Source organism: Ctenopharyngodon idella, chromosome 5 (assembly GCF_019924925.1).
Source record: "Ctenopharyngodon idella isolate HZGC_01 chromosome 5, HZGC01, whole genome shotgun sequence".
NCBI lineage: Eukaryota > Metazoa > Chordata > Actinopteri > Cypriniformes > Xenocyprididae > Ctenopharyngodon > Ctenopharyngodon idella.
Window position 1 is genome coordinate 20,034,341 of NC_067224.1, and position 27,585 is coordinate 20,061,925.

Consider the following 27,585-nt stretch of genomic DNA (forward strand, 5'->3'; position numbering starts at 1 on the left):
GAAAACGATATTTTAACAGATTGCTAAACAAGTCGATCAAATCGAAACAATGGCTACGACATCCACAGGCGTTTTACACGTTTCTGGGGAAAAATGGAGACTGAATCGACAGTATATTGTCAAACAACGTTTATTTCCGTATTTTATCTCTCTCTCTCTGCGTATCAGAAAAGTATTAAACTCAAATGAAAATACACCGAAACAATAGCTTAATAATCACAAAAGGACTATTCAACTTAATGAGATACAAATCAAACAATTCTTTAATTGGATAGATTGTACGTTTCAGAATGGTTGTGGACACTTAATATATTATAGATCATGGCTGTGTTCTTGATAAAATTCCTGTGTGGCTGCAGAAAACCCCAAGACATCTGTGGCAAATGTCCCCATGGTAATTTTAGGGGGTAGCACACTTTCCAACAGAGACTCTGAAAGGGACACAAACACACAATAGTTGAGATTAAAACATTGGTACACTTTCACTACTATTTTAGTCAAATAGTTCTTCACCTTGAGAAGTTATCAAACTGTTTCTGGGTCCAAGCCTCTACTCTGTTTCAAATACTATCTCAACAGCTATTTGAGCACTATTCATTTACAGCACTCTTAAGTTAAAGGGATAGTTCACCCAAAAATGAAAATTATCCCATGATTTACTCACCCTCAAGCCATCCTATGTGTATATGACTATCTTCTTTCAAAAGCTTAGATGCCTCTCGCGGTTCAAACAAATAGGGCTGTGCAACAAATTTAAAAGGCTCTTCTCTTATATCAAAATCCTCTGAAATTTCTCTTTAAAAATGATCATTTAGACTTATAATCCTCTGCACCTTCGCGTTCATCATTACGTTGTGCGTCAGGTCAAAGGATACTCTTCCGCCTCTTCTTGCACATTCTGCGTACGGTTGTCTGCCGCAAGCTAGTTATTTGAATTTATAAAGTTTTAAATATGGATATTTTTCTTACAAAAACGTATCGCTTCGCTTCAGAAGGCCTTTATTAACCCACTGGAGTCGTATGGATTACTTTTTTTATGGATGGATGCATTATTTTTGACTTCAAATGCAGCCCCCTATTCACAACCATTATAAACATTGGAGGACTAAGGATATTTTTAAATATATCTCTGATTGTGTTTGTCTGAAAGAAGATACACATAGGATGGCTTGATGGTAAGTAAATCATGAGATAATTTTCATTTTTGGGTGAACTATCCCTTTAAGAAGCCAAGGTGTACTCTGGGTTCCTGTTGTCCTGGACACTAATATTTTAACAATTCACAAAAGATTAGTCACTGTGTGGCCAAATGATATTTGAGCATAGAGATAAAGGTTATCACGATTTTTCAGTAGTATTACAGCACGTCGTGAATGTATATTAGTACAGTTCGTTGTTTGCTTTTGGAATCTGATAGAGTGTTTGGACCCAGAAACGTGTCCACTGAAATTTGGCCATCAGTATGGTGATTCACAGGACTTCTACATACCTGTGCAACTGCTTCCCTCTGCACTAAAACCTAAAAGAGTTGTAAAGCATTCAGCCAAGTCATCCTCTGTCATATGTTCACCTGAAATGAACATTAAAGTTACATTAAAGTAATTACTAATTTTTAATCACTTGTTCAAAATTATGCTGCGTAACAAAACTGTCAATATGTCTTCATCAAAACCTGAATTAGCTTTGTAAATGTGTCAGCAGAAACAGCACAAAATAATTTTGTTTATCAGGTGTTTGTTTTTACTGAGTATAATACAGCATTAACAATTAAATATACATTTGACAGCTTGTGTTGAGTGCCATGAGATAGAGAAACAGAAAATATTGTCATGCTGGTCCTGTGAGACATTTGTGAGTTTAACTTTAACTTATAGAAAATATTTTTTCACCGAAACCACAGCTTCTCGCTAGCCAAAATCTTTCTCGGTTAATTATAATAATTCTTTCTCTGGTATCTCATCAAATTACCAAAAATAAAGTACTGTTCAAACTCATGAAAACATATTTACCTCTAGCCTGCAGTAACTCCAGCAGTTCGTCTCTGTCAATAGTATACCTGCCCTCCTCATCTGCCTTTCCGAGCACCTGGAAGGCATTGCACAGCTCCTGTCTGGAAATGCCAGAGGCAGGTCTGTGGTTGATATACAGCTTAATGAACTCCTCCAAATCGATGTCCGTCACATAATTTCTGGTCTCAGCATAGCGGCTGAACTTCACCTCATTTTGCATGTCTTCCAGCTTCAACAAAACAAAACACAACCATGTGTTGACAAAAGATTGAGTGCTAGTCCACCAAACGATGACAGTTTTGTATGGTAGAGTGAATTGGTGATTGCAACAATGTTTGTACCTCTTGCTCTGTTGGATAGAAGCCAAGCGCTCTCATTAAGAAGGGCACATCAGCTAGAGGGATGTGCGTGGACACAAGCCGTGTTTCCATGGTGTTGAGGTCCTGATTCTGTAGTTGACAATAGTAAAAATATTCCTCCATTTCCTAAAAGACAAACCATAAGAGTTGCTGTCTATTGGTAGGCCTGGTAACATGTTAAGCAAGCAAGCATTATGAAACCTCATAACATTTTTTTGATTAAGTTGTAATTTTAACTGTAAAAATGCTATAGTAAAAACCTGTTAATTGGCTAACAGTAATTTCCCCTACTAAATGCAAGGAAAAAAATAATTTAACCTTACATTTCATGTAATTTTAAAGTAAAATATTGTTAAATGCACCATTTTTGAAAGTTAAAAATAACAAATTATATTATAATTTACAGTGAAAAATTGTATACTGACATTCCCAGAATTCACTGTAACACTTCACATTTGATGGCATTTTGTTTAAAGGGTTAGTTCACCCAAGAATGAAAATTCTGTCATTAATTACTCACCCTCATGTCGTTCCACACCCGTAAGACCTTCATTTATCTTCAGAACATAAATTATATAAGACATTTTTGATAAAATCCTATGGCTTAGTGAGGCCTGCATTGCCAGCAAGATAGTTAACACTTTCAGATGCTCAGAAAGGTACTAAAAGACATATTTAAAACAGTTCATGTGACTACAGTGGTTCAACCTTAATGTTATGAAGTGACGAGAATACTTTTTGTGCGGCAAAAAAACAAAATAACGACTTTATTTAACAATATCTAGTGATTTCAAACGATTTCAAAATACTGCTTCATGAAGCTTCGAAGCTTTACAAATCTTTTGTTATGAATCAGTGGTTCGGAGCATGTATCAAACTGCCAAAGCTGGCAATGCAGGCCTCACTGAGCCATCGGATTTTATCAAAAATATCTTAATTTTTGTTCCGAAGATGAACGAAGGTCTTACAGGTGTGGAACGACATGAGGATGAGTAATTAATGACAGAATTTTCATTTTTAGGTGAACTAACCCTTTAAGTAATTGTGTTTCTTAGTCTTTGTTATCAGTTATGTATATTAGGGTTTTACATGTTCTGTAAATATGTTTACATTTTATTGGATATTTTTCTGTAAAAATGATAGGATTTTTTAATTTTTAGGATGAAAAGAGGTAAATGCCACTGATAGAAATTCTTGACCTAAATACAGGACAATGAGAAAAAAGAAAGCATTAAAATAGAGATCTCAAACCCTGAAGAGCTGTCCATCTCTCCCTCCCTCCAGAAGATTGTAGAAGGGCAGCATGTCTTTCCCTCCGAGAGCAGCTGATGCCTCCAATGATCTGCATTTTTGCAAATGAGTGAAAAGCAAAAGCTAATTATGTGACCACATTTTGTGAGGTGACAGACACAATAAGCTGTATATAGTTGAAATTTCAAGTAGGTGTCTACCATCCTAAACAGCTTTTAAAATTCATGTACAATTAATATTATCCACATATATTTTATGACATCATATTAAAGGAATAGTTAACATAAAAATGAAAATTTTCCCATAATTTACTCACCCTCAAGTCATCCTAGGTATATATGATTTTCTTCTTTCAGCTGAACACAATCAGAGTTATATTAAATAATATCCTGGCTCTTCCCAACTTTGTAAAGGCATTGAATAGTGCCAGAGGTTTTGAAGCTCCAAAAAGCACATCAATCCATCATAAAAGTAATCCATACTTCTCCAGGGGGTTAATAAATGCCTCCTGAAGCGATGCAATGCGTTTTTTGTAAGAAAAATATCCCTATTTAAAACTTTATAAACTATAATCACTAGCTTCCGGCAACGGACATAAACTCTGGCACTATTCAATGCCATTACAAAGCGGGAAGCCAGGATATTATTAAATATAACTCAGAAGAAAGTCATATACACCTAGGATTGCTTGAGGGTGAGTAAATTATGGGATAATTTTCATTTTTGGGTGAACTATTCCTTTAATTGAGTGTGATATATTATGTGATATATTATGACCTAGTAGATAAGTCAACTGCAAAAAACAGTTTACTTTTACATGGGACGAATGTTCTTCAAACTTACGACAAATTGAGCTCCCATGAAAAGACAGTGCAGTCTTGTCCTCCAGTAGTGAAAGCATATCTACCATCATAAGAGCAAGCCAGAGTTGAGACGCCTGTTGAGTGACAGATCATTGCAAAGGACTTGTGAGGGTTTCCATCCAGAGGCAGAATCTGAATGCCAACCTACATCAAGGAAAGAAAACAGGAATTAAAAGGAGACTTAAATCATTAAATCATAAGTAAAGGAAATAAAACTGGCATAATGGTTCATGCTGATACCAGCTAAGAGATCTTAGTAAGACATTAAAGAGTAGAGATCATGTTATATGTGTAGTTATTATCAAATGCATGGTTTGTTTATGAGGCCTGAAACACTTTATACCTTATCTTGTGTTATATATGCCATGTAACGAGAATTAGGGTCGCCAGCCTTAGATGCAGGTAGAATGGCCATCTTTTTCACTGGAGAACCATAAGAGGGCCCAAAGAGTGTTTTTCTGTGCAGACAAAGCACACCATCACCAACAGATATACAAAAAAAAAACAAAAAAAAAAAACAGAAATGTGTTTATTTATCTTGTTTTATTTTGGATCAGATCAGTTTTTTTTTTAAAGATCAGAAAAAGGAACTCAGATCTGCAGAGCAACTGTGAAAACTGCTTAATATAGTAGAGTGAAAAAATATTTAATTTTAAATTCAGCGCTGTTCGTATTGGCATAAGATAATTGTACTGTGTAACAGTTAGTTCTAGTCCTCAAATTTGATTGGTCGAGCAGCGTTACAAGAGCGCTGCAACAGTTCAGTTCAGTACAGCACTGAGAATTTTTACCTTTGGTGTAAAATACGGCAGTAGGTAGCGAGTCGCTAATGAGTGAGTCATTCAATCATTCACTCTCAGTGATTTATTCACACACACAAATGATTTTTTTCACACAACCAATTTGTTCAAAATGCAGATTCATTTAGGAATGAAAAACTGCTATGGCTTTGTTTGGAAATATTTGCGTAGGCAAAGCAAATACAGATAAATTAGCTATCACTCTGTCAGAGTTATGTTTAGTTTCATTGTGTTTTGGTTTGTTCTCCTTACCCTTGTTAGTTTCCTTGGTTTCTCATGAGTTAATAATTACATTCACCTGTCGTCTAATTAGTTCCCTTGTTATCTCTGTGTATAAGTACTCCCTGTTTTGATCAGTTTTTTTGTGGGTGAATTGTTAACATTATGTGTGGAAAGAGTTTGTTTCTCCTGAGATTCTCCTACGTATTTCTGCTGTTGGATTAAAGACCATTTAGACTGAATTCTGGTATTCTTTGTGTTGGCTTACCCCCAGACCGTTACACACTACTTACATAATAATACACTATATTGTCAAAAGTATTGGGACACCCCTCCAATTCATTGAATTCAGGTGTTCCAATCACTTCCATGGCCACAGGTGTATAAAATCAAGCACCTAGTCATGTAGACTGCTTCTACAAACATTTGTGGAAGAATGGGTCGCTCTCCGGAGCTCAGTGAATTCAAGCGTGGTACCGTGATAGGTTGCTACCTGTGCAATAAGTCCATTTGTGAAATTTCCTCACTACTAAATATTCCACGGTCAACTGTTAGTGGTATCATTGCCTGACTGCATTGTGCCAAGTGTAAAGTTTGGTGGAGAGGGGATTATGGTGTAGGGTTGTTTTTCAGGGGTTGGGCTTGGCCCCTTAGTTCCAGTGAAAGGAACTCTTAATGCTTCAGCATACCAAGACAATTTAGGCAATTTCATACTCCCAACTTTGTGGGAACAGTTTGGGGATGGCCCCTTCCTGTTCCAACATGACTGCGCACCAGTGCACAAAGCAAGGTCTATAAAGACATGGATGAGCGAGTTTGGTGTGGAGGAACTTGACTGGCCTCAGTCCTGACCTCAACCCGACAGAACACCTTTGGGATGAATTAGAGCGGAGACTGCGAGCCAGGCCTTCTCGCCAACATCACTGCCTGACCTCACAAATGCGCTTCTAGAAGAATGGTCAAAAATTCCCATAAACACACTCCTAAACCTTGTGGAAAGCCTTCCCAGAAGAGTTGAGGCTGTTATAGCTGCAAAGGGTGGGCCAAATCCATATTAAACCCTACGGATTAAGAATGGGATGTCATTAAAGTTCATGTGCATGTAAAGGCAGGCGCTTAAACTTTTGACAATATAGTGTATCTAATAGTTAAGAGTTAGAATGTCAAAGAGGACCATTTTATTTTTTTATTACCTCTTATATTGTGTTTACCCTAGCTATGCGTAAAATTATAATATATTATTTCAGTGTGTATTACTTCAAAAATAGAAGCAATAAAACCAGATTAATTTTCTTCCTTTTGGTCCATTTGGTTGACAGCCTATTTAATTATTTGGAATTCAGGAGACCTGTAAATCCACTTTATTTGTATTACCTCACTTAACATGAAGTCATCACTAAGTAATTTCCCGTCACTTATGGATGATGACAAATGAACTTAAAATCATAAATCATAAATCTTCTTTTTCTTTGTCCATAGTCATAACAGAGATGTTTATCTTAACACAATTATTAACTTATTTCCTTTTTGGATCATAAGAATGCCATATTACTAAAATATCCTTGAAATCCCATTTTATTATCCAATTTTAAGTTTGTGTAATCATTTTTTCCATTTTAGTTTATCTACAAATCACATTTAGACAGAATGGTTTGGCTTTTGCTTCATTTGAAATTCTGCAAAAAACTAATCAACCAGATTGTTGTTTGTTATTTCAGTGACATTTCTATTTGTTCTGCCAATAGGAAAAGTGCAAACCTGCACATTTTGGAGGTAGCATTGAAGAGCTTCATCTTATACAGGTTGGAGGCTGTAAGGAGGAAGTTTTCAGGCGTCAAAGGAGGATACCACACCATGCAGGTGGGCACAGCACTCTGTTCAATCCGATCAGAACTCAAAATCAACAACTCATTTTCACCACTGTTCTGCAGATCAAACTCCACCTGTTCAGAACAGACAACATAAATGTGATTTGTTTAACACAGTTCAACAAGTTAAACACATAGGGAGCAAGATCATACAGGAAAACATGAACTCACCAGCCTGCGATCCATGCCAAGAGAGAGCAGGCGAGGCTGATTGCTGTCTAAATCCACTCCAAACAGCAGGTCCTGAATGGGTTTATAATGTGAGTGGTGCCTGCCCTGGTACTTCCAAATCTCCTGGGTCCCCTCTTTACACCGTTGGAGCAACGTCACACTTTTCCCAGTGTCCTGACATAAGAGAAATACAAATGCAAATATGTATCTTCAAAAAAAAAAGTGCCCTCATTAAATTTACTGTTAGAGTCAAATTTTACACAGTAAAAAGTACACAATTTAAAGAGGTTATTTGTCAGCAATATTTTAAAATATTTATTTTTCCCTGAGGTCCACTTAGTAACGTATTTGTGCCAGAAACAGTCATATTTTAGTTTTTCATTTCACGTTATTTCACATTGTGACAGGTTCACAAAACAATCTGTGCTGAAATGTGCTATACAAACAGAGCTAAAACAAAAATGCTACTAACCGCAGCAGCCAGGTAGCATGAGTCCTGAGAGAAGGTGAGATGGGTAATGCTGTCCTGACTGTACTGCAAACACTCTTTACCGTCACTTTGAAGTGTACAGGCATCAACAATCTGCAAAGCCCCACTGGCAAAGCCCACTGCCAAGTAAAAACCTAGAACAGGGCAAATTCACACAGATGGATTATCTATAATCGCATTTTGTGACATCCTTCATACAAACAAAGTAGTTTTTAATAGGTGGTATGAATGCAATTTTAGTCACTTCATGTCTGAACAGTCTTAAACTCTTGAATCAGACAATGGATCAATAAAGCTGAGCTAAAACATATTATCTATGAACTGTATTATAATAACATGAGTGAGATCTTGTTTTGTAGTTCACCTTGTGGATCGTAGGTAATACACTGGATCTGTTTGTGCGGCCGGAAGACCCTGCTGCAGACTGCCTCTTTACGCTCATAATCCCAAACCTTGATTGTGCCGCTGTGGCTTCCCATAGCTACTAGTGGTTGTTTGGGATGGCAGGCAACTGCTTCCAGAGGTTCTGCATGTTCCTTCAGAAGGGTCTGTAGAACATTTCTCTGTGCATTTAAATGTACTACAGTTGCACAAGTAGTAGAAAGAACAACATTTCTGTAATTGGAAGGAAGGAGAGAAACATTTTATTGCATTGCAGAGTTAGAATATAATAATGTTGCCTCTATAGTTCTGTCTCCAATGATGGTATAAACAGATGCAAAGGGATAGCAGGGATAGTTAGTACCATACTTTAAAGGGACAGTTGACCCAAAAATAAAAATCCTGCCATCATTTACTCACCCTCATTATGTTCCAAACCTGTATGACTTCTTTCTTCTGTGGAACAAAAAAGAAGATATTTTGAGAAATGTCTCAGAACTTTTTGTCCATACAAATGGAAGTCAACCGTCGCCAAAACTGTTTAGTCAGCAGGATTTTTCAAAATATCTTCTTTTATGTTAAGGAAAAGAAATAAAGTAATACAGGTTTAGAACGACATGAGGGTGAGTAAATGATGACAGAATTTTCATTTTTGGGTCAACTATCCCTTTAAGCATACTCACACTAAATTTACTCTGTATATGTACTCAGTTATACAGATGGGTGCATCCAATCTACACACTGCACTCTTGTAGGCAGTTTTAGCTTTTAACTGATTACTTGAAATGTATCTCACACTTATTGCTGAGGTATGTATGTCACAAAAAATAATTATGGGAACTTTCTTTAAAACATCTTTGAATGAAATAAATGCTAATTAATTTTTCTCTCTAAAATGTTTAAAAACACAATAATTTATATATATATATATATATAATTGTTATGGTGCATTTATCATAATAAATATTAGATCTTTCTGAATTTGTCACCTCATGACAAATGGTTTGGCATCAAGTGTGCAGTCTTTTGGATATCCCAGGCCGCTAGTGGAAGGTTTTTCTTTGGAAAAGGAGATGGATCTGATGGGATCCAAGCTAAACTCATTGTACAAGTTGATGAGCTTGAGATTTCCATCATAGAATTTGATGTGGCCATTCACGTCGCCTGTTACTACGAAACTTACAAATGTAGAAAATAATGTCAGACAGAAAAAACAACAAATACATAGCAAAGTGTAACTTTCAACAAGTGTAAATGTAACAGCCTTGCAGTGGCAGGGAGGCTGATGTGTATCACATCATGATCACGATTACCTTAGGATTTATTTGAAAAATCTTAATGCACAAATTTGCCATATACTGTATCTGTGTGTCATATATACCTGTCAATCAGAGTTAATACAGTGATCGCTTCCTTCTGGAGAGGCACAAGTTTTACGGCTTTCCTCACTATGGGCTGACAAGAGACAGACTCGGTCTGCTTGTCCCAGAGAACTATGTTCCCAGCTGAGGTGGCTGTAAGAGCCTGCACACTGTCGTAGTGGAAGATGGACTGGCTCAGGGTACCTAGCACCATATTGAATGTCTGAATGGGAACAGATTTGCCAAAGGTCAATGCCAAAAGCAGAGAAGAAACCTTCACAGCAGCACACACAAATTTAACCTGATGAAAGGTTGTTCTGCCAACCTTGTCAGTAATTTCAGGAGCCGAGTATTCCAGATGTCCTCTTTCCTGCGCAACAGAATTCATTGTTATATACAAAGACAACTGAAATAGTAAATCAGTAACACAAATAAATAATTCCTACCCAGTTGTAGAAGAGAACCTGAGTGCTACTGTTGCTAACCAACTGTGTGCTGTCAGAGGGATTGAAAAGTATTTGATTCTGGGAAAACATGGAGAATGTTTATATGATGTTAGATGCATTTAAGGCTGACTGATAGCTAGTATTCATTAAAAAAGAATAACATTTTTTAAATTAAGACATTGCTGCTTTTGTGTTGCCTCAGCATAATAACCACATCAAAGCACAGTTTTGCAACATACCTGGCAACCATATTTTGGGCTGAGGTCCACTTGACATTGTGGACTGTCGCTTTCATCTGTCCAGTCCCAAATACACACTCGCTGATGCATAGAAAGAAACTGATGAAAATATTCTGTGATTTCATTTGACCTTTTTATAGTCATCGTCTTTATTAAGAACATTTCAGTTAATAAAGGTTTCATTTTCATCTCTCCCTAGGATCAACGTCTCTTTTGGCAAGTTTAGTATGAGTTCTGTATGCCGGAAATACATGGCTCCTGGAGGGTGCATCTATAGGCATCTTTACACAGACAAGTTAAGGCTGCTCTCTGCCTGCTCAAAATTCAGTGTAAAGATGCAATGCCGTATAAAAGCCATACTTAATTATGCCTGCTCTGACCCACCTCAACCCCAAGTATCAAATCATACAGTTGTAATTGCTGTGTAAATGCATTTATGCCATCTCTGAGCAGCATTAAACAGTCTGTGTAAAGACACTTACATGCCTCTTCAGAAGTGCTTCTATGCCACCTTTGCAGTGTAAATGTGGTATAAGATGACATAATATATCTACAGTGAGGTTACGTAGGATAGATAATATAAAACGTTATGTTTTACACCTGTACTGCTCCAGCTCCAACAGTCACCAGATATTTTGAATCCTTTGATAGTGCCAAGGCAGAAACTCCACCCTCTGGATGACAGTCAAACAATGTCCGCACAGGAATCCTACAACACGTTATGGATCGGCATGAATTGAAAATTATTTTGTAAATGCATGTTATAGATCTTATATACATGGATGAATCATTCAGAATGTTTCTTTTTTGTTTTTAAATGTTGACCTTGTAATTCTTAATCAAAATCTGTTTAAAAAACAAAATGTGTCTTAATCAAAATCTGTTAAAAAAACACACTTCTCTCTGGTGATGTATGCCGAATTTCTCCAATAATTTACGGATAGAAACAAGTCCCTCTTTACCTTTATTTCTTTTTCAATAATCCGTTTCACTTCGATATACCTCACAATACGGAAGAAAAGATCTGTTGCTACTTTTGTTTCATCGCGACTTTAACAGGTTTTTTGAACATCATATTCAAGATAAGGGCAGATTTACAAAAACAATATAAATAGATTGTATAATCATATACACATAAATATATTCATACATATAATAATATTTGGGTCAGAGTTACCCTGTATAAGCATCCCATATGATAACAAGACTCTCTCGGCCCATGTCAGCTGTCACAAGCCAACGCCTGTCTTCACTAGCACACAAACATGTGATTGGACTGCAGTGGCCCTGTAGACACCAAACAGCACAAAAGCAACATGTTTAAAATCAAATTTTAGGCTTTATATTACATTTTACTTTCTTAGTTTGTAGCCATATGAGCCTCCTACTTGCAACAGATGCTGAGCATTAGAAGTGTGATCAAACATAACAGCAACATGAGCACAAATATACAAGATGACAAGCTTATCTTCATCCTGCAGGCTGAAAACAGGTAGGGTTTGGTTGATCCCATAAGCCCAGTCAAGGAGCTGCAATTGCAAAGATCAAAGTTTTAGATAGCTCCTAAAGAAACTTATTGTAATTATATAAAACTCTCATGCATAATACAGAATATGACTTCTTGTCATTGTGAAATATAAAATATTTTTAGTTTTAGATACTAATATCTGGACTAAGTAATTCAAGTAAATAAAAGGGTAATTTTATCAAACCATTACCAGTGGGTGAGTTTTGGTTCTGGTCTCCTTGGGAATGACAGACAATGATGTGGCTGTGTAAACTTGTGAATCCTCAACATTCTCTCTAAGACTGGACAGTTCACTTCCTTCTTTCCCAGCTTCTCGTACTCCTTCATCTTCATCATCTAATTCTTTCTTCATATGATTATCTACTGTGCTTTTCTGCTCCCTCGCGCCTTCAGTTTCTGCATCTGTCTTATCAGACGTCTCGTTTGCCGTTGACATTGCTCGTTGTGACTTGTAGGAGGAAAGCTGGAGAATTTGATCACAACCAGAATCACGATGTTACAGATTAAACTGCTAGAATCTCTGCGCGTGTCGGTTAGCCAGGCTAATTTAGTCTTTCTAGTGCCGTAGAAAATTACCTGTGCTACTATGCTCTTGATTTTTAATAATACTTGTTTGTAATCTTACAAATACGAATGTCTCGCACATATATACGATGAAGTTGTTCTTTACCTATTCAGTCTAATTACCCACGCATCACGTTGCTAAGATACGGTCACGTGGGAGGGCAAGCTTTGCTGATCTAGAGGAAAATCCCTCATAAAAGGAAGTAAAGTAGGCTACTGAAAAAAGAGTGTAATAATAGGAAATGTATCAACATTAATGTTGAAACCAGTTGTGCGGTTTAATATTTTGAAGAAAACCGTGAACCTTTTTTTAAGGATTCTTTGATAAATCATTTGATAAGAACAGAATTTATTTTAATTTTAATGCATCCCAGCTGAATAAAAGTATTTATTTAAAAAAAAATCTTATTAGCACCAAACTTCTGAACGATGTTTTGTAGAATATATATATATATATATATATATATATGTATGTGTATATATAGACAAACTATGTTGTCACAATATAAACCTACCACTAAACAGGGAATTCTTAGACTTTTAAGCAAAATATAAACAGCAAAATAGTTAAGAACTACTAAACAGTTGATAAAACAGCATAAACAACACAGCTCAACCTGTATAGGCCTATGTAGTTGACACTAGTACTAAGTGTATGCCAGTGTTTCATTTCATTCTCTTGATTACCAAACAGCTATTAAAAATACTGTATATGTATTACGGCAGTTTAGTCACATCACATGTCTAAAAGCAACATACACAACCATTGCTAGATTTTCACTGTAAACAAGTACTTGTGTAATTGGTCTTTTTAATTCAAAATATTTACTGAGATGTAGCCCTTTTACACTGTTCCAAATTATTATGCAAGTGACATATCAGTAGGATTTCAGTACAATATACACTCAGATCTTTAAAGAGTACGTTACAATAGGTTTAGAAATACATTTTCAAACAGTTTTATTGCCGTGGAGTTTTTTGCAGCATGGGATAGTGTGTTGTCCTGCATGAAAATCCAATTCTTTTTATACCATAGCAGAAAATGGCCAGGTATAAACTCCACATATCTTGCAGAAGTCACCCACAGAGACCCTAAAGGGACCTTCCATCTTACTTTCCTACATTCCAGCCCAAATCATCACCTGACATCACAGCCTTATTGGAATGGGGTGGCCATTCACCAACCATCCAGAAATCCATCGAGACCATCCATTGTAGTACAGCATTCGTCAGTGAATAAAACTATTTAAAAGTAAGTCTTCATTTTTAAGGGTTAAGGGTGGCAGAAATGCAGCTTTATGCACAACTGCCAGCCTGCATGGAGAGCTTCTTCAGACTCCATAGACACTTCATATAGCTGTTTGCTGCTCAACAGTGGCTTTTTTTAAATTTTTTATAGCTGCCCCTTTAATACAATTAATTTGTTTGACAGAAACATTCCTTAATAAGCCTTTATCGCACTATGTTATTTTGTGATCTAAATCACTCACAAATCTTTTGATAGTTTGATAATCTCTATTCAGCTTCCGCAAAATAGTTGTTTTCATTCATTTTGCAAGACATTGCACCATTCAGCTATACAATGTTTTTGAACATTGCTTTGACTGTCGAATTATGGATTAAAAGACATTTAAAACAAACGATCAAACGAATAAAATGATCAGAAAAACTGCATAGTTCTAAAGGAATTTAACAGTGGGCTCTATATTACATCAGTCACCTGGCCTACTAGTGTCAAAGCGCCAACGCTCAGAGTGATCGGTGCATTTGCGCAAAGTAGTGCGCTATACATTAGAGCAGTGTTCCTCAAAACTAACATTCATCCATTTCCAGTATTAACTAAATGACGTATCATGCTTCAAGCATATTTACAGTAATTACCGGTGATCATTTCTCTTTAAAACAAACAAAACCGATAAAAGGAGTACACACATTCCTGGGATGTGTATAAATATATATATATCCTTCCGCCACTTTTTGTGGCTTTTCAGACTGTTTAGGTCTATCGGTCAGTACTGAAGCCCCGCGTGAACTGTGTATATCATAGAAAATATCGCACTTAAAATAACAAAAAGCGAAATTACCGGGTTGGTATTTTTGTTGACATCTAAAACATATGGATCGTCCTCGCTTTGGTTTTAAAACGGACTAAATTGTCTCTGTTGAGTAGGGAAAAAATCAGCAGAGCTAGCTGAAGTAGCAGGCAGCATTAGTGGATAACGTTACTTGAATAACTGGAGGAGTAGCTTTACACGTTGGCTGTCACTAGATCAACTGTCAGCTAACACGGCAAATAACATATTCCGCACTCGTCCGCGGTGTAAAACGTTTTTTTTTTTTTCAAACAGTCAGAAAACTCTGCTCAAGCTGTCGTTTATGGGATCACCATGTCCATGAAGCCGCAGGCCGGTGGTAATCGCAAACCCGGCGGAAGCAACAGCGGAGCCGCTGCGGCCTCCGGTACCGGGGGAGTAGGAGGAGGCGTCGGACGCCAGAACATTGGCAGGTGGGTTCCGAATCTGCAACATAACGGGGTTTTAATTTGGAGGACGGATGAGCGTGAACCTACAGGGGGATGCGGCATGCCCGCACTTGTGTCGTAGTTTAAAAACGCAGGTTGGGCATTTGCAGTGGTCGGGATTGAGCGCAAGTAGGCCGATATAGGCCAAGTTCTCAGGACAGGGATTCATTCACACATTAATGGACACAAACTCATTGCGTTTATAAAATATCAGCTGATAGCGGACAATACGTTCGTGAATATTTGAGAGGGGTGTGTTGTCTGCTGTGGTGAATACGTTCAGGATGAATTGCCTTTTTGCCGGTGAAATATGGCTGTACCAGCCTTGCCCCACAAGACAGATGCATTTTTATCGTTTTGGAATGTATTATAGTGGGATTAAACGTGTTTGACATTTGAATAACGTTCAAAGAAATGCTTTGAGAGCCATAATATTAAAGTATCAGCAGCGGTGCAATTCATAGTAGTGTTGTTAGCCAGCTAACTAGCCAACATTTATTTGGTTATAATGTTAGTAATATATCGCTTTAATCCGCATGACAGTCTAGTTTGTTGATAAATGTCATTTAGCAATTGCTCAAAATTCAATCAAGAGGTCCTTAGCTGATGATTACATTATTTGTACACCGTTTTATCATTTCCCTTTGACTGTCATTCTCAGTGAAATTGTTGGCTACGGATACCTTTTTTTTCTTTTTTTTTTTTTTTTTGCTTTTTTTTTCTTTTATTTATCTTTTATGTCTAACGACAGGTCTGATTTTTAAACCGTTCTGAGGGCATGTGAATCGACGTTATGGGAATTCATCATCCCATATGAGAAGTCACATGTTAGCTCTCTGTGTCACTACTGAGAATGACTTTAACCCAGCTTCCTTGCATTTGGTTAACCTGAGGGCACCAGGGCAGATTTGCGTCTTTCCCGTTGTTATTAATTTGGGAAACGAACGTTTCAATGTTGGAACTATTTTATCAGTCGCGGGTGCATTTCCGATGAGTGGTGGCGCACGAGCGCTAGAGGGGAAAGTCAGATCACTCTCAACCTTGACGTTTACAAGAGGTTGCATGTATAAGTCCTTCCTTCCTTGCTATATGACATTTGTGTAAGTATGTTACTTTAGAGCATGTTGTGATACACGAAAAATATTGATACGGTTTTTATTTTGCTGTAAATGTACTTGGAAACGTGTATTCTTACAGCTAAGAAGCAGAGAGGCCTTTATTGGCATCACATAGTCACATAGATCACATAGTCTGCATGGTGAAAAATGTCATTCTTGTTTACACGGAACAACAAGAGTATTATGACTTGTAGAAACTGTGGGAATCGTGAGTGGTGCAGTGAAGCCTCACACCGCCTGTAATGCAGCATTTGATTTGCAGTCTGGCCGCTGAAAGAGGAGGACTGTCATTCACAGCTTTTATTCTCTAATTTATTTTAATGGACTGGAAGCACTTGATAGTTTGTATTCAGATCATGTGCACTGAACTCATTCTTGTTGCACCTCATTGGTATTTCGTCCTATGTGTAAACGAACGCTTTATAATTTAGGATCTCTCATACTTGCATGTTTGAGGTATAATGCTGTCACTGGCCACGAATCACGTCCTCTCTGTGAAATGCTGATTTTTCCTAAGCCTGTTGTTTGGGAACTTCACAAGCACTTCTTTGCACAATGAAATGCGTGAAGCATATGATTATCTGTCACTCTCTTGTCATTGTAGCTCTGGATGTATGCTGGTGCATGTGCAATCAATAGCTCCACCGGTATCGCATGAATTCTTGTCCCTGGGACTGTGTCACTGTTTTTTGGCTTTGCAAACTGTGTATACAGCATGTCAAACATTTTCTTGAATCCTTTTTTGGTTATAGTTATCTATTATCAAGCTTATCTATCATGCTGTTTTCTTTCTTCGCTACAGAGGACGCAACAATGCCAAAGGACCTTCCACTGCAGTGAGTTGTTACTTTCTTTCAATTTCTTTAATTTATTCATAACATCGATTTTTCTGAATCGACTCATATTTAAAAACTTGCTCCCCGCTCCGCAAGCATTAAAAAGTCCTCAGTTGAACTGTATGTCAGAGCATTAAACACTGCTCAGACAATTAAGTTAGAGGACCAGAACTAACTGTAATACAATTTAAATGCAAGTGTTTTCTGTATGACTCCTTACCTCAGCTAAAAATGATGGTTTTGTCGACTCTTTAAGGTGGCATTCAGTGGAGTTTATGCAAACATGAGGATGGTTCATGTTTTGACCTCAGTTGTGGTGAGTCCAAATGCACAGTTATAAGTGAAGTTAGAAAAAATGCTTGTTTGTTCAGCAGTTTGTGCATCTGTTATTATTATTTTCTGTTTTTGATTTTATCAGTCTCTTTACCAAAATTAAACCAATATAATCATACTGAAATTTGTTTTGTGCTTCACCACTCAACAGGGAAACAAATGTGAACTTAAGGTTAAAAATGGACTAATCTATGAAGGAGTTTTTAAAACCTATGGCCCAGAGGTGAGGAAACGACTTTCTATGGCTCTAAACTCAAGCATTTAAGGGGGTCATCTTATGCTTTTTAACTTTTTCATGTTTAGTTAGTGTGTAATGTTGCTGTTTGAGCATAAAAAAATTATGTAACAGAATCCACTTTCCATGAACTACAATGAATGACTCGTTTGGACTACGACACGACTCAGGTTTTGTGAAGTCACAAACAATGTTATTAATTTAAATAATCCCCGCCCACAGAATACGCAAAAAAAAGCTTCCAGAACCTAAGAGAGTACAATGCAGGCTACACACAAAAGCTTCTCCTGAAATGGAGCAGTTCTCACTTTGTCGGGACAATCTGTTGTTTGTGGATCAAAACTTGTATGTCTTATTATTTGTAGTTGCGTTTTCTGTTAATAGTTCGCTGGCCTGCTAGCCAACATTAGTGATGATATAGTGTTTATTGTAGCTTTTGTAAGGCTGTTCACCGCCTCTTAGGAAATTAACTATGGTGGTTTTGTGATTGTTACCATAGTTTTCCGACAAATATCCTGATTAAATGGTGTACAACATCGTATCTAAAATGTATAAGAAAATTACAAAAAAACATACCACTCTGAAACGTCCTGTGAAATCTATACGTTCTGCACGATCCTCTTGTTTGTTATCATTCTTATGTCTAAATCAGGCTTGAATTGGTTTGAAATTGACGGCATCCTTAATATTTACATCTGAGTAGAGCTCGCTGTTATGGTAAGGGGCATGACATTTTTCGAACACGTGCTAAGCGGTATCAATCACAGTACATTTCGTATTTTGGAAGGAGGGGCTTCATCAAAACAGGAACTAAAAAGCGCGCTCGAGCCAGACTGGGGAGAGAGGTACTGTAATAATAGTTAATATGTGAAAAATAATGTGTTTTTTTTTTTTTTTTTTTTTTTACAATCAAGCATGAAAGCATATTCTAGTACACCCCAAAAACAAAATCAAGACTTACAAAGGGCATAATAGGACCCCTTTAAATCACTGTGTAGCAAAAAAGTACTGTACTTTTATGCACATATGGCATTTGTCCCTCTTTTTATATTGTGTTGGTATTTTCATCTGCAGTGTGAAATTGTCCTGGATGCTGCACACAGGAAGAGTGTAGAACCTAATGTGGGCCCTCGCCGTGAGGATATTGTGGAGAGCATCATCTTCAAGTCCTCAGATGTAGTGGTAGTTCATTTCAAAGATGTAGACCTCAACTATGCCAAGAAAGGTGAGAATTGTGTCAAATAAATGTTTGTCCCTGCTTCTTTAGTGGTTACTTTACAGATACAGGGTTAGGATACAGGCATCAGAATACAGATGCTGTGTAGGTAAAAAAAAAAAAAAAAAAAAAGACTCATCCATGAACACCAATAGCAGGAAAACTGATCAGTTTACTTTGCTCAGAAATTAAAAAGCAAATATTTGACTTGCACCATGAATTTTATTAGTCAGTGGGTATGTACAAAGAACAGAACAAATGTGCTTGTGCAATTCTTTCTTTATGAGCTCATGCCTATTATTATAGCAATTTGGATAATCCTGTAATGTACAATCCACTAGTTGTAACCCATGATTGCTAAAGGAATTTTCTCAAAATTCAGTTCAGTTCCAGTTCTGTGGCATCATTCAGTTTTACATATTTATTTGGGTAAAACATAATCTATTATCTATCACAATCTCTCATGTTAACACAATCTGTCTATCATTATGAATATTCAGACACATTGTTTCATGATTGGCTGCTTGTATTTTTCTTTTTCTTTTTTTGAGACACTTCAGGTTAGGTTAGTTGTTATAATTGAGCTACAGACTGTCACTGATGAAGGTGTGGTGTTTTGCTGTTTGTTTGTTTTTAATCATGAGCCAAATCAGTCTAATATCAAGTGAAATGGTTCACACTAAATAAATACAAAGCAACCATGTCTGTATTTGGATATCTATTCGGATTGTTTTTCCAGTATCAGCTGCAGATCTGATTTTGTTACACACATGTAAACAAACATATTGACTCAGATATCAGATATTCACATTTGACCTGGGACATTTATGGTTCTAAATCTGATACATATTCAATATTTGGTCATCATATCCATTTCTCCTTATTTCTCAATTTTATGTGATTAATAATACTGTAAGGGAATATTGTTATATTTGTAAATGTCCAAACAAAGTAATTCTAGTGATCAGACACATTATTACATCGAGGAGATGTTTTCTTCTATTTTCTTTTATTTAAATGTTAAAAACATAAATCAGTACACAAATAGATGAATTCCTCAAATCACTCATTGACTCGTATAAGTTTTGTGATATGCTTTAAGCTGTTTTTGAAAATTTTTGCACAAAATTTTCCATCATGTAAAAAAACCATGACCATCTTTAGGGTGTGTTAGGGTGCACTAACAGAGCAATTGCACCAAACATGGCAAGTGTGAACACACCCTTAGTGTATTCGTAAAAGATATACCAGAACTATCAACTGAGTCTGCGATGTGGTCAGTGTTTCACAATCAGATCTATGAGCCTTGCAGTGTAAATGCTGAAACATCATTATGGACAGTGACTGCTGTAGACCTGCAATTATGTTTTGTTTACTGAGTTCTAAGTGTGTTGTTAGGAGATGGCATGACATTTTGATGGATCAAAGACATTGCAAACCACTTGTTATAAAATATTTATAATGCTGCTACAACATACTGCTATCAGCAATACAAAACACACACAGTTTCACACACCTAAGGAATTATCATTCCAGACATACTTGACATTTTTGATATAGAACAACCTCATCATAAGGCATGAAACCAATTCTATTTATCCTTTTGGTAACAGCATTTGCAGTTTGCATTACATTTGAAGTGTGAATATTTATTGTCTCCACTGCTCCTTTTATACAATCCAACCCCTGTCAGACTGTCTCTTTCACTGTAGCTGCTAAAAATGCATTAGTTGAATCTGGTCAATGACTTTCACAAACTGACCCCTTCTTTATTCTGTCTCTTTCCTCCTAAATGGGCGTAGTCTCATCAGATGCAGGTAATGCAACTCATCCTTTTCTTTTACCAGTGTATTTTTATGCAAAAAAAGCATTTTTTTTAGTTGCTTGTGGCATTCTTTGAGTAGGTGATTAAGTGCATGACTTGCAGGCAATTTGACACAGAGATGCTTTTGTTATTTATTATAATCTTGCTTGATCGGGGGTCATGCTGGGTCAAACTAGAAATTAGTTTACTAATTAATAACACAACACTGATGCAGCCCTTAAGACAGAGAATGTTGTTTTTGCGTTATCCTGGCAAAAGCAGAACAAACCATCAGCTTTTTATGTGCTTTTGTTGTATCAGTGATTGTATCATCAGGACAACATACTGTAGATTACAGTATGAACAATTTTTCTGGGTTTTAAATTTTCAAAGCCAGCTATATAATTGTTTGATGTGACTGTATGAACACTTTCACTAAGAAAGCTCCTTTTCAAGGTGGCTTAAATGTTTAAGTCTCAGCTAACCAGTCACCCCTATTTTAAGTACCTAAAAGGCACATTTAAGAAAGGTTTTTGTTCTACTGTACTTCACCTCAGTAAGCACATGGATAATTGTGCAATGTTATAACTTCAGCTACTTGATTTTGATTTTGATACAAAAATTATCAGCCAGTTCGTGTGAAGATAAAATGGCATTCACCACCACCATACTAAAAGCCAAACAAGCAACACACAAATGCTGAACCCGCTCAAAGCTGGCTGCAAGTAGCTACTGTAACATTTTGACTGTCATTGCTTCATAAACTGATGTTATATTAGAGGCCCGTTTCATTTCATGAGCACTACACTATTGCTTCATCTTATTAAATATTGGTGCAAGATCATAATTCTTCAGGTTGTGATTCAAATTTAGATCCATTTGCATGCTTTTTCTCCTCTGCCTTTTATAAAAGCTAATTTATTGAAATCAACAGGAACAAAGTTCAATTCAATGCAAGACCAGTTTAACAGCATATCATGCTGCCACGAAAACTACTTTTTCATTCAACAGCAAATTTAAAGTTAATTTTGAAACTACTGATTGAAAGGGGTCTGTGTTACATTTTAATAATTTCATTTCCTATTTTGAATGGAATAACGAGAAATGAAAAGACGGCTCATCTATTTTTTTCCGTTTAGTTTAACAAACAGAAAATCAGATTTAGGCTCGATTTCTCATTTACAAATCAGTTTATGGCTTTGAGATTTCATTCGCACATGTGGGCACATTTGAAGCAGATAAAGTACTGTGCAAAAGTCCTAGGCCATCATTAGATGTTGTTTTAGCAATGATATAATGACCATATATAATTGTTTCTCAGTCTCTTTATTAGAACATAACCAGAAAATACAGTAAATTTGTATACAGTATTAAAAATCAGGGGGGGGGAAAAAACTGCTTTTTTAGGCTAAAGTGGCAAGTATTTAGTGACCTCCCCTTACACTTGAGCAATAGCAGGAACCTGGCTCTCTTAAACCTAAATGGAACGGAAAAGGACTGGAAGGCCAAGAAAAACTTTCAAAATATGTTTCTCAGAGTTTCTTCTTTGAGAAAATGGAAGTCCAGGAGACACGTGATGAGAGGTCACACTAAATACTGATTTTTGCTTAAAGAAACAGTTTTGTTCTGATTTTTTTTTTTTTTTTTTTTTTACATTTTGTGTTTTACATTTCCTGTATTTTCTGTTTGTATCGTAATAAAGAGACTAAATTATAAATATGGATGGTCATTAAAACATTGCTAAAATAGCAAAGCTGGTGGTGACCTAAGACTTTTGCACAGTACTGTATATGTTGCTGGGCATATAATCAGTGCTGCTGCAAAGCTTTGCTTCTAATTTACAACACTTGAGAGATCGCAAGCAATACCATATGCTGACATGTATGATTTTTGTAGTAGGTCTTACCTGTGTCCCTTTGATAAATGCAATGAAAATAGTTACGGCCCTTTGGTTAAATGTAAAATGTTTTACATTACTACTGTATTAGCAACAAGGATTGAACTTAAAAATCAATAAACATGACCATGATAACATGTCCATAACCTTTCCCACTCGCATTTTAATGAGATCACTAGGGGTTTGTGTGTGTGGTTCAGGAAAAACCCTATATTATGGGGACAAAATGTCCCCGCAAAGACGACAATATCTGAAACGACAATATCTGAAATCCTTGACCTTCTGGGACATTTTTTGGTTCCCATGAGGAAAAAGGTTTAAGAAATGTACTAAGTGATGTTTTTTCAATGTAAAAATGTAGAAAGTTTTCTGTGATGGGTAGGTTTAGGGTTAGGGGATAGAATATACAGTTTATACAGTATAAAAATCATTGTCTATGGAAAGTCCCCATAAAGCAAGTGTGTGTGTGGCACACCTGAATAAAAATAGATAAATAAATAGTTGTGTACAGAGTTCACATGAAAAGAATGAGTTCAGAAAAAAATCAGTGAATGTTTAGGGTACTTAATACCTGAAAAAATTTGCAGGGTTGGAGAGAAACGGTATTATAGGCCTGAAATTGAATTATGCATTATGAATAGGAACTGTACTGTTCAAGTTATAGACTAGAATACAGTGTAAATCGTTGGTTATAAAAAATGTTGTTAATAGTTTCCTTTGGATTAGAAAAACAATCCAATAAAAATAGCAATAAATGAATTGTGATCTGTGAGATGCAATATATGAATTGTGAGATTCTGCAGTGGTTCAAATTAAAATCATTGTTAAACTAATTATCCGAAATTAATTTGATCATGCTGCTTTGAGTAATCCAACTGAATACATTAACCTACAAATTACATTTAACAGATTTGTTCATATGTGGAACATAATTTAAAACTGTAACTTAACACTGTAAATTATTAATACAGCACTTTTTAAAGTTATTATTGTTGCATGCTTAATATATATAATTGTATAATTGAACCAACATTTTTCTCATCACTTACTCACCCTCAAGTTGTTCCAAACCTATATGAGGTTCTTTCTTCTGTTGAACACAAGAGAATATTTTGAAGAATGTTGGTAACCAGACAGTTGACGGTAGCCATTGTCTTCCATAGTAGGAAAAGTCAGTGGGTTACCCCATTGTCCCAACTGTCATTACCCCAACTGTCTGGTTACCAACATTCTTTAATGATGATGTAGAAATATCCAGGCTACACTCAGGAAAGAAAAATGGTACAAAAGCTGTCACTGGGATGCTACCCTTTAAAAAGGTTGTAATATGTACCATTTAGGTACTAATATGTACACTTTTGGTACCAATATGTACCTTTAAGGTACTCTTTAGGTACCCTTAGCTTTTGAAAGGGTACCACCCCAGTGACAGCTTTCTTATCTTTTTTTCTGAGAGTGCATTGTGTTGGAATGTAGGCTGGAGCTAAACTGCAGGACATTGGCCCTTCAGAAGCAGGATTGGATGCCTCTGGCTTATGTTAATGTTGTCTATAAATGAATCTGCACAGCTGGATGTCTGCAGGCAGATGTGTAGATCAGTCAATACAATGGAAAATTTAATTAATTTGCAGAAAGTTATCTTATCTTTACAACAATGCATGCAACCAAAACTGAACTTGATTTGAGAACCACAACACAACCTCACTGGGGAGTGCTCATGCTCATCCAAAACACATACACCCCCACCCCTAAAAGTCACCCATAGAAAAAATTGCTTTCTTACATTTTTTGTTAAACAAAAAAAATCTGCTACAATGCAGAATGCACACAGGAATGAAGAGGTGACTCCATAACACATCCACGATGGAGAAAAAATATAAACACACACATATAACAGGCATAATACCATGTTCAGGTTTGACTGTAATATTTTGACATAATTGCAAAAAATTATACTTTCGTACAAAAAATTCTAAACTTTGACAGAGTAATTTTATTGTTATAATAATAATAAACACAAATTCAAATTCAAATCAAAGATTGTGGAAAAAATGTATGCCTATGAGGAAATGAGCCGTCTTTTTATTTCTCGTTATTCCATTCCAAATAGGAAATTAAATGATTAAAATGGTCCGAAATGCATGGCGTGATGCCACAGTTTGTTTAATAATCCCAAACATATTGATTCTTTCCTAATTCTTTTGTATTACTGTGTTTCCTCTCGAGTTCTCTGTGACCCTTGATCTCTGACTTACTCCAGTGAAGGTCATGTTCTCAGGAATCTCACTTTCTAATTAGTGTTCCTGTTCAGTTAATCAAGTTTATTATGTAGTTTTAAGGCGTGGTCACATTCACTTTCTGTTGGTCAATGCAGCTAATCCGCATAACCTTGAACCCACAGGAAAATCTTTCACCCTTATGCAAAATTTTTTGGATTCCTTGAAATGACTGTATTTTGACTGTGAAACTCTGCACACGACAGAAAATGTGTCTGCACCTTTAGTTTAAACTTTAGGATTTAATAAACAGGGAACTTTGTTTCTGGTTATTGGTACAAGAGCTTAATTATTCAATAATAAACTGAATATGATGTCAGAAGAATAAATACAGCTCCAACTTTTTTTCTGAGAACATGGCCTTTGACATGTTTTTGTAATGCAGTGAGCTCAGATGCAGTATTGTTGTATATTTGAGATATTTTTATATTTTGAGATCCTCGCCCCTGCACCACCATTTGTGTCCGTTTATGCTGGGTTCAGACTGTACAATATTTTTGTCTTATGATTATCACTGTGTCGGATTATGCTATATTGACTCCTAAATTCTTGTCGTGTCCTGGACAAGAGACATGCCAGACTACACCTTGCCTCCTGACCAATCATCGCTTGCTGTCTTTAACGACGTGCATGATGCTATCAAGGAGGCGGAACATCTAATTAGTGTTCCTGTTCAATTAATCAAGTTTATTATATATTTTTATGGTGCGGTCACATTTGCTTTCTGTTGGTCAATGAGGCTGATCCACATAACCAACTTGAACCCACAGGGAAATCTTTCACCCTTTTGGAAACAAGAGTGTAAACAAACAATGGCTACCGAAGCGTCGTGTTAGCATCATAAACATCATAAAGGCAGGAGTATTGTTGTCATAGCTCCACAAACTTCATTTCAGGATGTTTGAAAGCTGTGCACGGAAGAGCCTCTGTGCTCCTATCGGTCAATGTCACAGATGTGACGGAACCCGTCATGGAGGACCGAAAAAATTGTCAAATTAATTGTGTAGTGACAATGATATTGTGTAGTCTGAACCCTGCTTTAGAAATCATCACCTGTTTTCCACTTTATTATGTCGCCCATATTGCACATTTTCATGTGTTTTATGACTTTTTCATAATTATTTGTGTGCTTTTGCATCACCATGATGTATATGAATCCTGTTGCTTGTTTTGTGTGTTGGTGAAGATAACTTCACAGACAGTGCGGTAAGTGCCCGTCTGAATGGAGAGCACAAAGAGAAGGATCTGGAACCCTGGGATGGAGGGGAGCAGCACATCTCGGGCAGCATGGAATCTCTTGACACTGATCTGGTGAGACGTCAAACAAATCAGGCTTGACATAATGTAATAAACTGCAGTCGAATCATTGTAGAAGTATCATACGCAGTAACATTTAGATGTTTAAAGCAATAAGCCACTTGAGGTCATGCTTTACTTTGATTTTTCTGCGGTTACAAGAGGTACAGTATGGTGCGAAGCCGTAATCACGTTTTTGAAACTGTCTCCCTCTCAGTCAAATGGTTGGGATCCTGATGAGATGTTTAAATACAATGAGGAGACATATGGCGTGAAATCCACCTATGACAGCAGCCTGTCATCATACACGTAAGCCCTCTCATCTGTGCTTTAAATGACCTCTGATGAATATCTTGGTTTGTTTAAATGCTGTGTATGTGCTGTCTCTTAGTCTGTTTTTTCCTTTTGTTTCCAGGGTTCCCTTGGAACGAGACAACTCTGAGGAGTTCCTCAAGCGCGAGGCTCGTGCATCACAGCTGGCGGAGGAGATTGAAGCCAGTGCCACCTACAAGGCCCGTGTGGCCTTGGAGAATGACGACCGCTCAGAGGAAGAGAAATACACTGCTGTGGTTCGTGGAGAGAGGGAGCTTCACAGCCTCAACAGGTGAAGCTTGAACTTGCTACCAGTGCTGCATGTATGATTAGATCAGGAGATGTTTGTGCTCCAGTGTATTTCTGTCACTGAACAAATAAAAAGGAGATTCATAATAGTGTTTTTTTTCATGCTTGTCATACTCTAAATTATACTAAGAGCAAGAAAAACAATTTCATAAGTGTATAAAGGCATATTTTATTCCACTCATATTACTGTGAATGGGAAAAAAAGTGCAACGCAAAATATGGCAGAATAAGTCCCGCCATCTAATTAAACGAACCAATCGCCACTTGTCATCACATCACTGCGGCTGCCACTAGAAGCTCTGTATCCCATAGAAACAGTCAGAATAAGAAAGCAAGAGTATAAGAAACAACATTTATGGGACTGTTTGTGTCAGATTTTATTGCTAATTTGAAATGTTATTTAAATGTGAGATTGGTAAGCAGTGTTTGAGATCTCTGTATTTCTCCATTCAAGTAGATATGACAGGGGTCACCAAACTCTGTCCTGAAGGGCCACTGTCCTCCAAAGTTTAGCTCCAACAAGCTAAAACACACCTGCTTGAAAGTTTCTTGTATGCCTAGTGAGACCTTGATTACCTGGTTCAGGTGTGTTTAATTGGGGTTGGAGCTAAACTTTCAGGACAGCGGCCCTCCAGGACCGAGTTTGGAGACCTCTGAGATAGGAGATTCATGCCCGAAATAGCTGCTCAGAGGCATTGCAAATATGGCCACAGAGTGAACTGGCTTTCCTTAAAAGGGACTTTGATTAACTTCAAAGGCTCTGCCTGGATTGAAGTATATTTAAATATTCCAGAAAATGACAAAAACTATCGCTGGTTTAAGATTACAACTTATTGCCTGTTAATCAATCTGTCCAAATAAACCTTTGCATAACAGTTATCAT

The 27,585-nt window shown here is 36.7% G+C and overlaps 2 protein-coding genes across 20 annotated transcripts in view; one reads left to right on the plus strand and one right to left on the minus strand.

Annotated features, from left to right (window-relative positions):
• Nucleotides 1–114: 114 nt before the first annotated feature.
• Nucleotides 115–12,771, minus strand: cfap251 (cilia and flagella associated protein 251). Of its 3 annotated transcripts, XM_051894528.1 has the most exons (20): nt 12,176–12,770; nt 11,846–11,986; nt 11,635–11,744; nt 11,058–11,166; nt 10,458–10,538; nt 10,219–10,296; nt 10,098–10,142; nt 9,793–9,995; nt 9,401–9,589; nt 8,395–8,645; nt 8,013–8,164; nt 7,541–7,714; nt 7,260–7,444; nt 4,826–4,940; nt 4,463–4,626; nt 3,620–3,710; nt 2,351–2,494; nt 2,010–2,238; nt 1,490–1,570; nt 115–431 (listed from the first exon to the last, which is right to left on the minus strand). In XM_051894528.1, the coding sequence occupies exons 1-20, from the start codon at nt 12,419–12,421 to the stop codon at nt 313–315; spliced, it is 2,907 nt and encodes a 968-aa protein (XP_051750488.1). In that variant the 5' UTR covers nt 12,422–12,770; the 3' UTR covers nt 115–312. The 3 variants fall into 3 exon arrangements, with proteins under 3 accessions (XP_051750488.1, XP_051750487.1, XP_051750489.1); XM_051894527.1 differs by having other exon boundaries at nt 9,793–10,142; nt 12,176–12,771; XM_051894529.1 differs by lacking the exons at nt 9,401–9,589; nt 9,793–9,995; nt 10,098–10,142; ... (4 more) ...; nt 11,846–11,986; nt 12,176–12,770 and having other exon boundaries at nt 8,395–9,391.
• Nucleotides 12,772–14,505: 1,734 nt separating this feature from the next.
• Nucleotides 14,506–27,585, plus strand: part of atxn2 (ataxin 2) — a 30,414-nt gene continuing 17,334 nt past the window's right edge. For 10 of the 17 annotated variants that reach the window (XM_051892673.1, XM_051892671.1, XM_051892672.1 and 7 more), the window contains exons 1-9: nt 14,523–15,055; nt 16,991–17,024; nt 17,281–17,340; nt 17,509–17,580; nt 18,667–18,817; nt 20,611–20,625; nt 25,972–26,096; nt 26,299–26,390; nt 26,497–26,685. In XM_051892673.1, coding sequence (XP_051748633.1) covers nt 14,937–15,055; nt 16,991–17,024; nt 17,281–17,340; nt 17,509–17,580; nt 18,667–18,817; nt 20,611–20,625; nt 25,972–26,096; nt 26,299–26,390; nt 26,497–26,685 — 857 coding nt within the window. In that variant the 5' untranslated portion in view covers nt 14,523–14,936. Of the gene's footprint in view, nt 15,056–16,990; nt 17,025–17,280; nt 17,341–17,508; nt 17,581–18,666; nt 18,818–20,610; nt 20,626–25,971; nt 26,097–26,298; nt 26,391–26,496; nt 26,686–27,585 lie in introns of all 17 variants that reach the window. The other 7 variants (XM_051892668.1, XM_051892678.1, XM_051892683.1 and 4 more) reach the window with 4 other exon arrangements.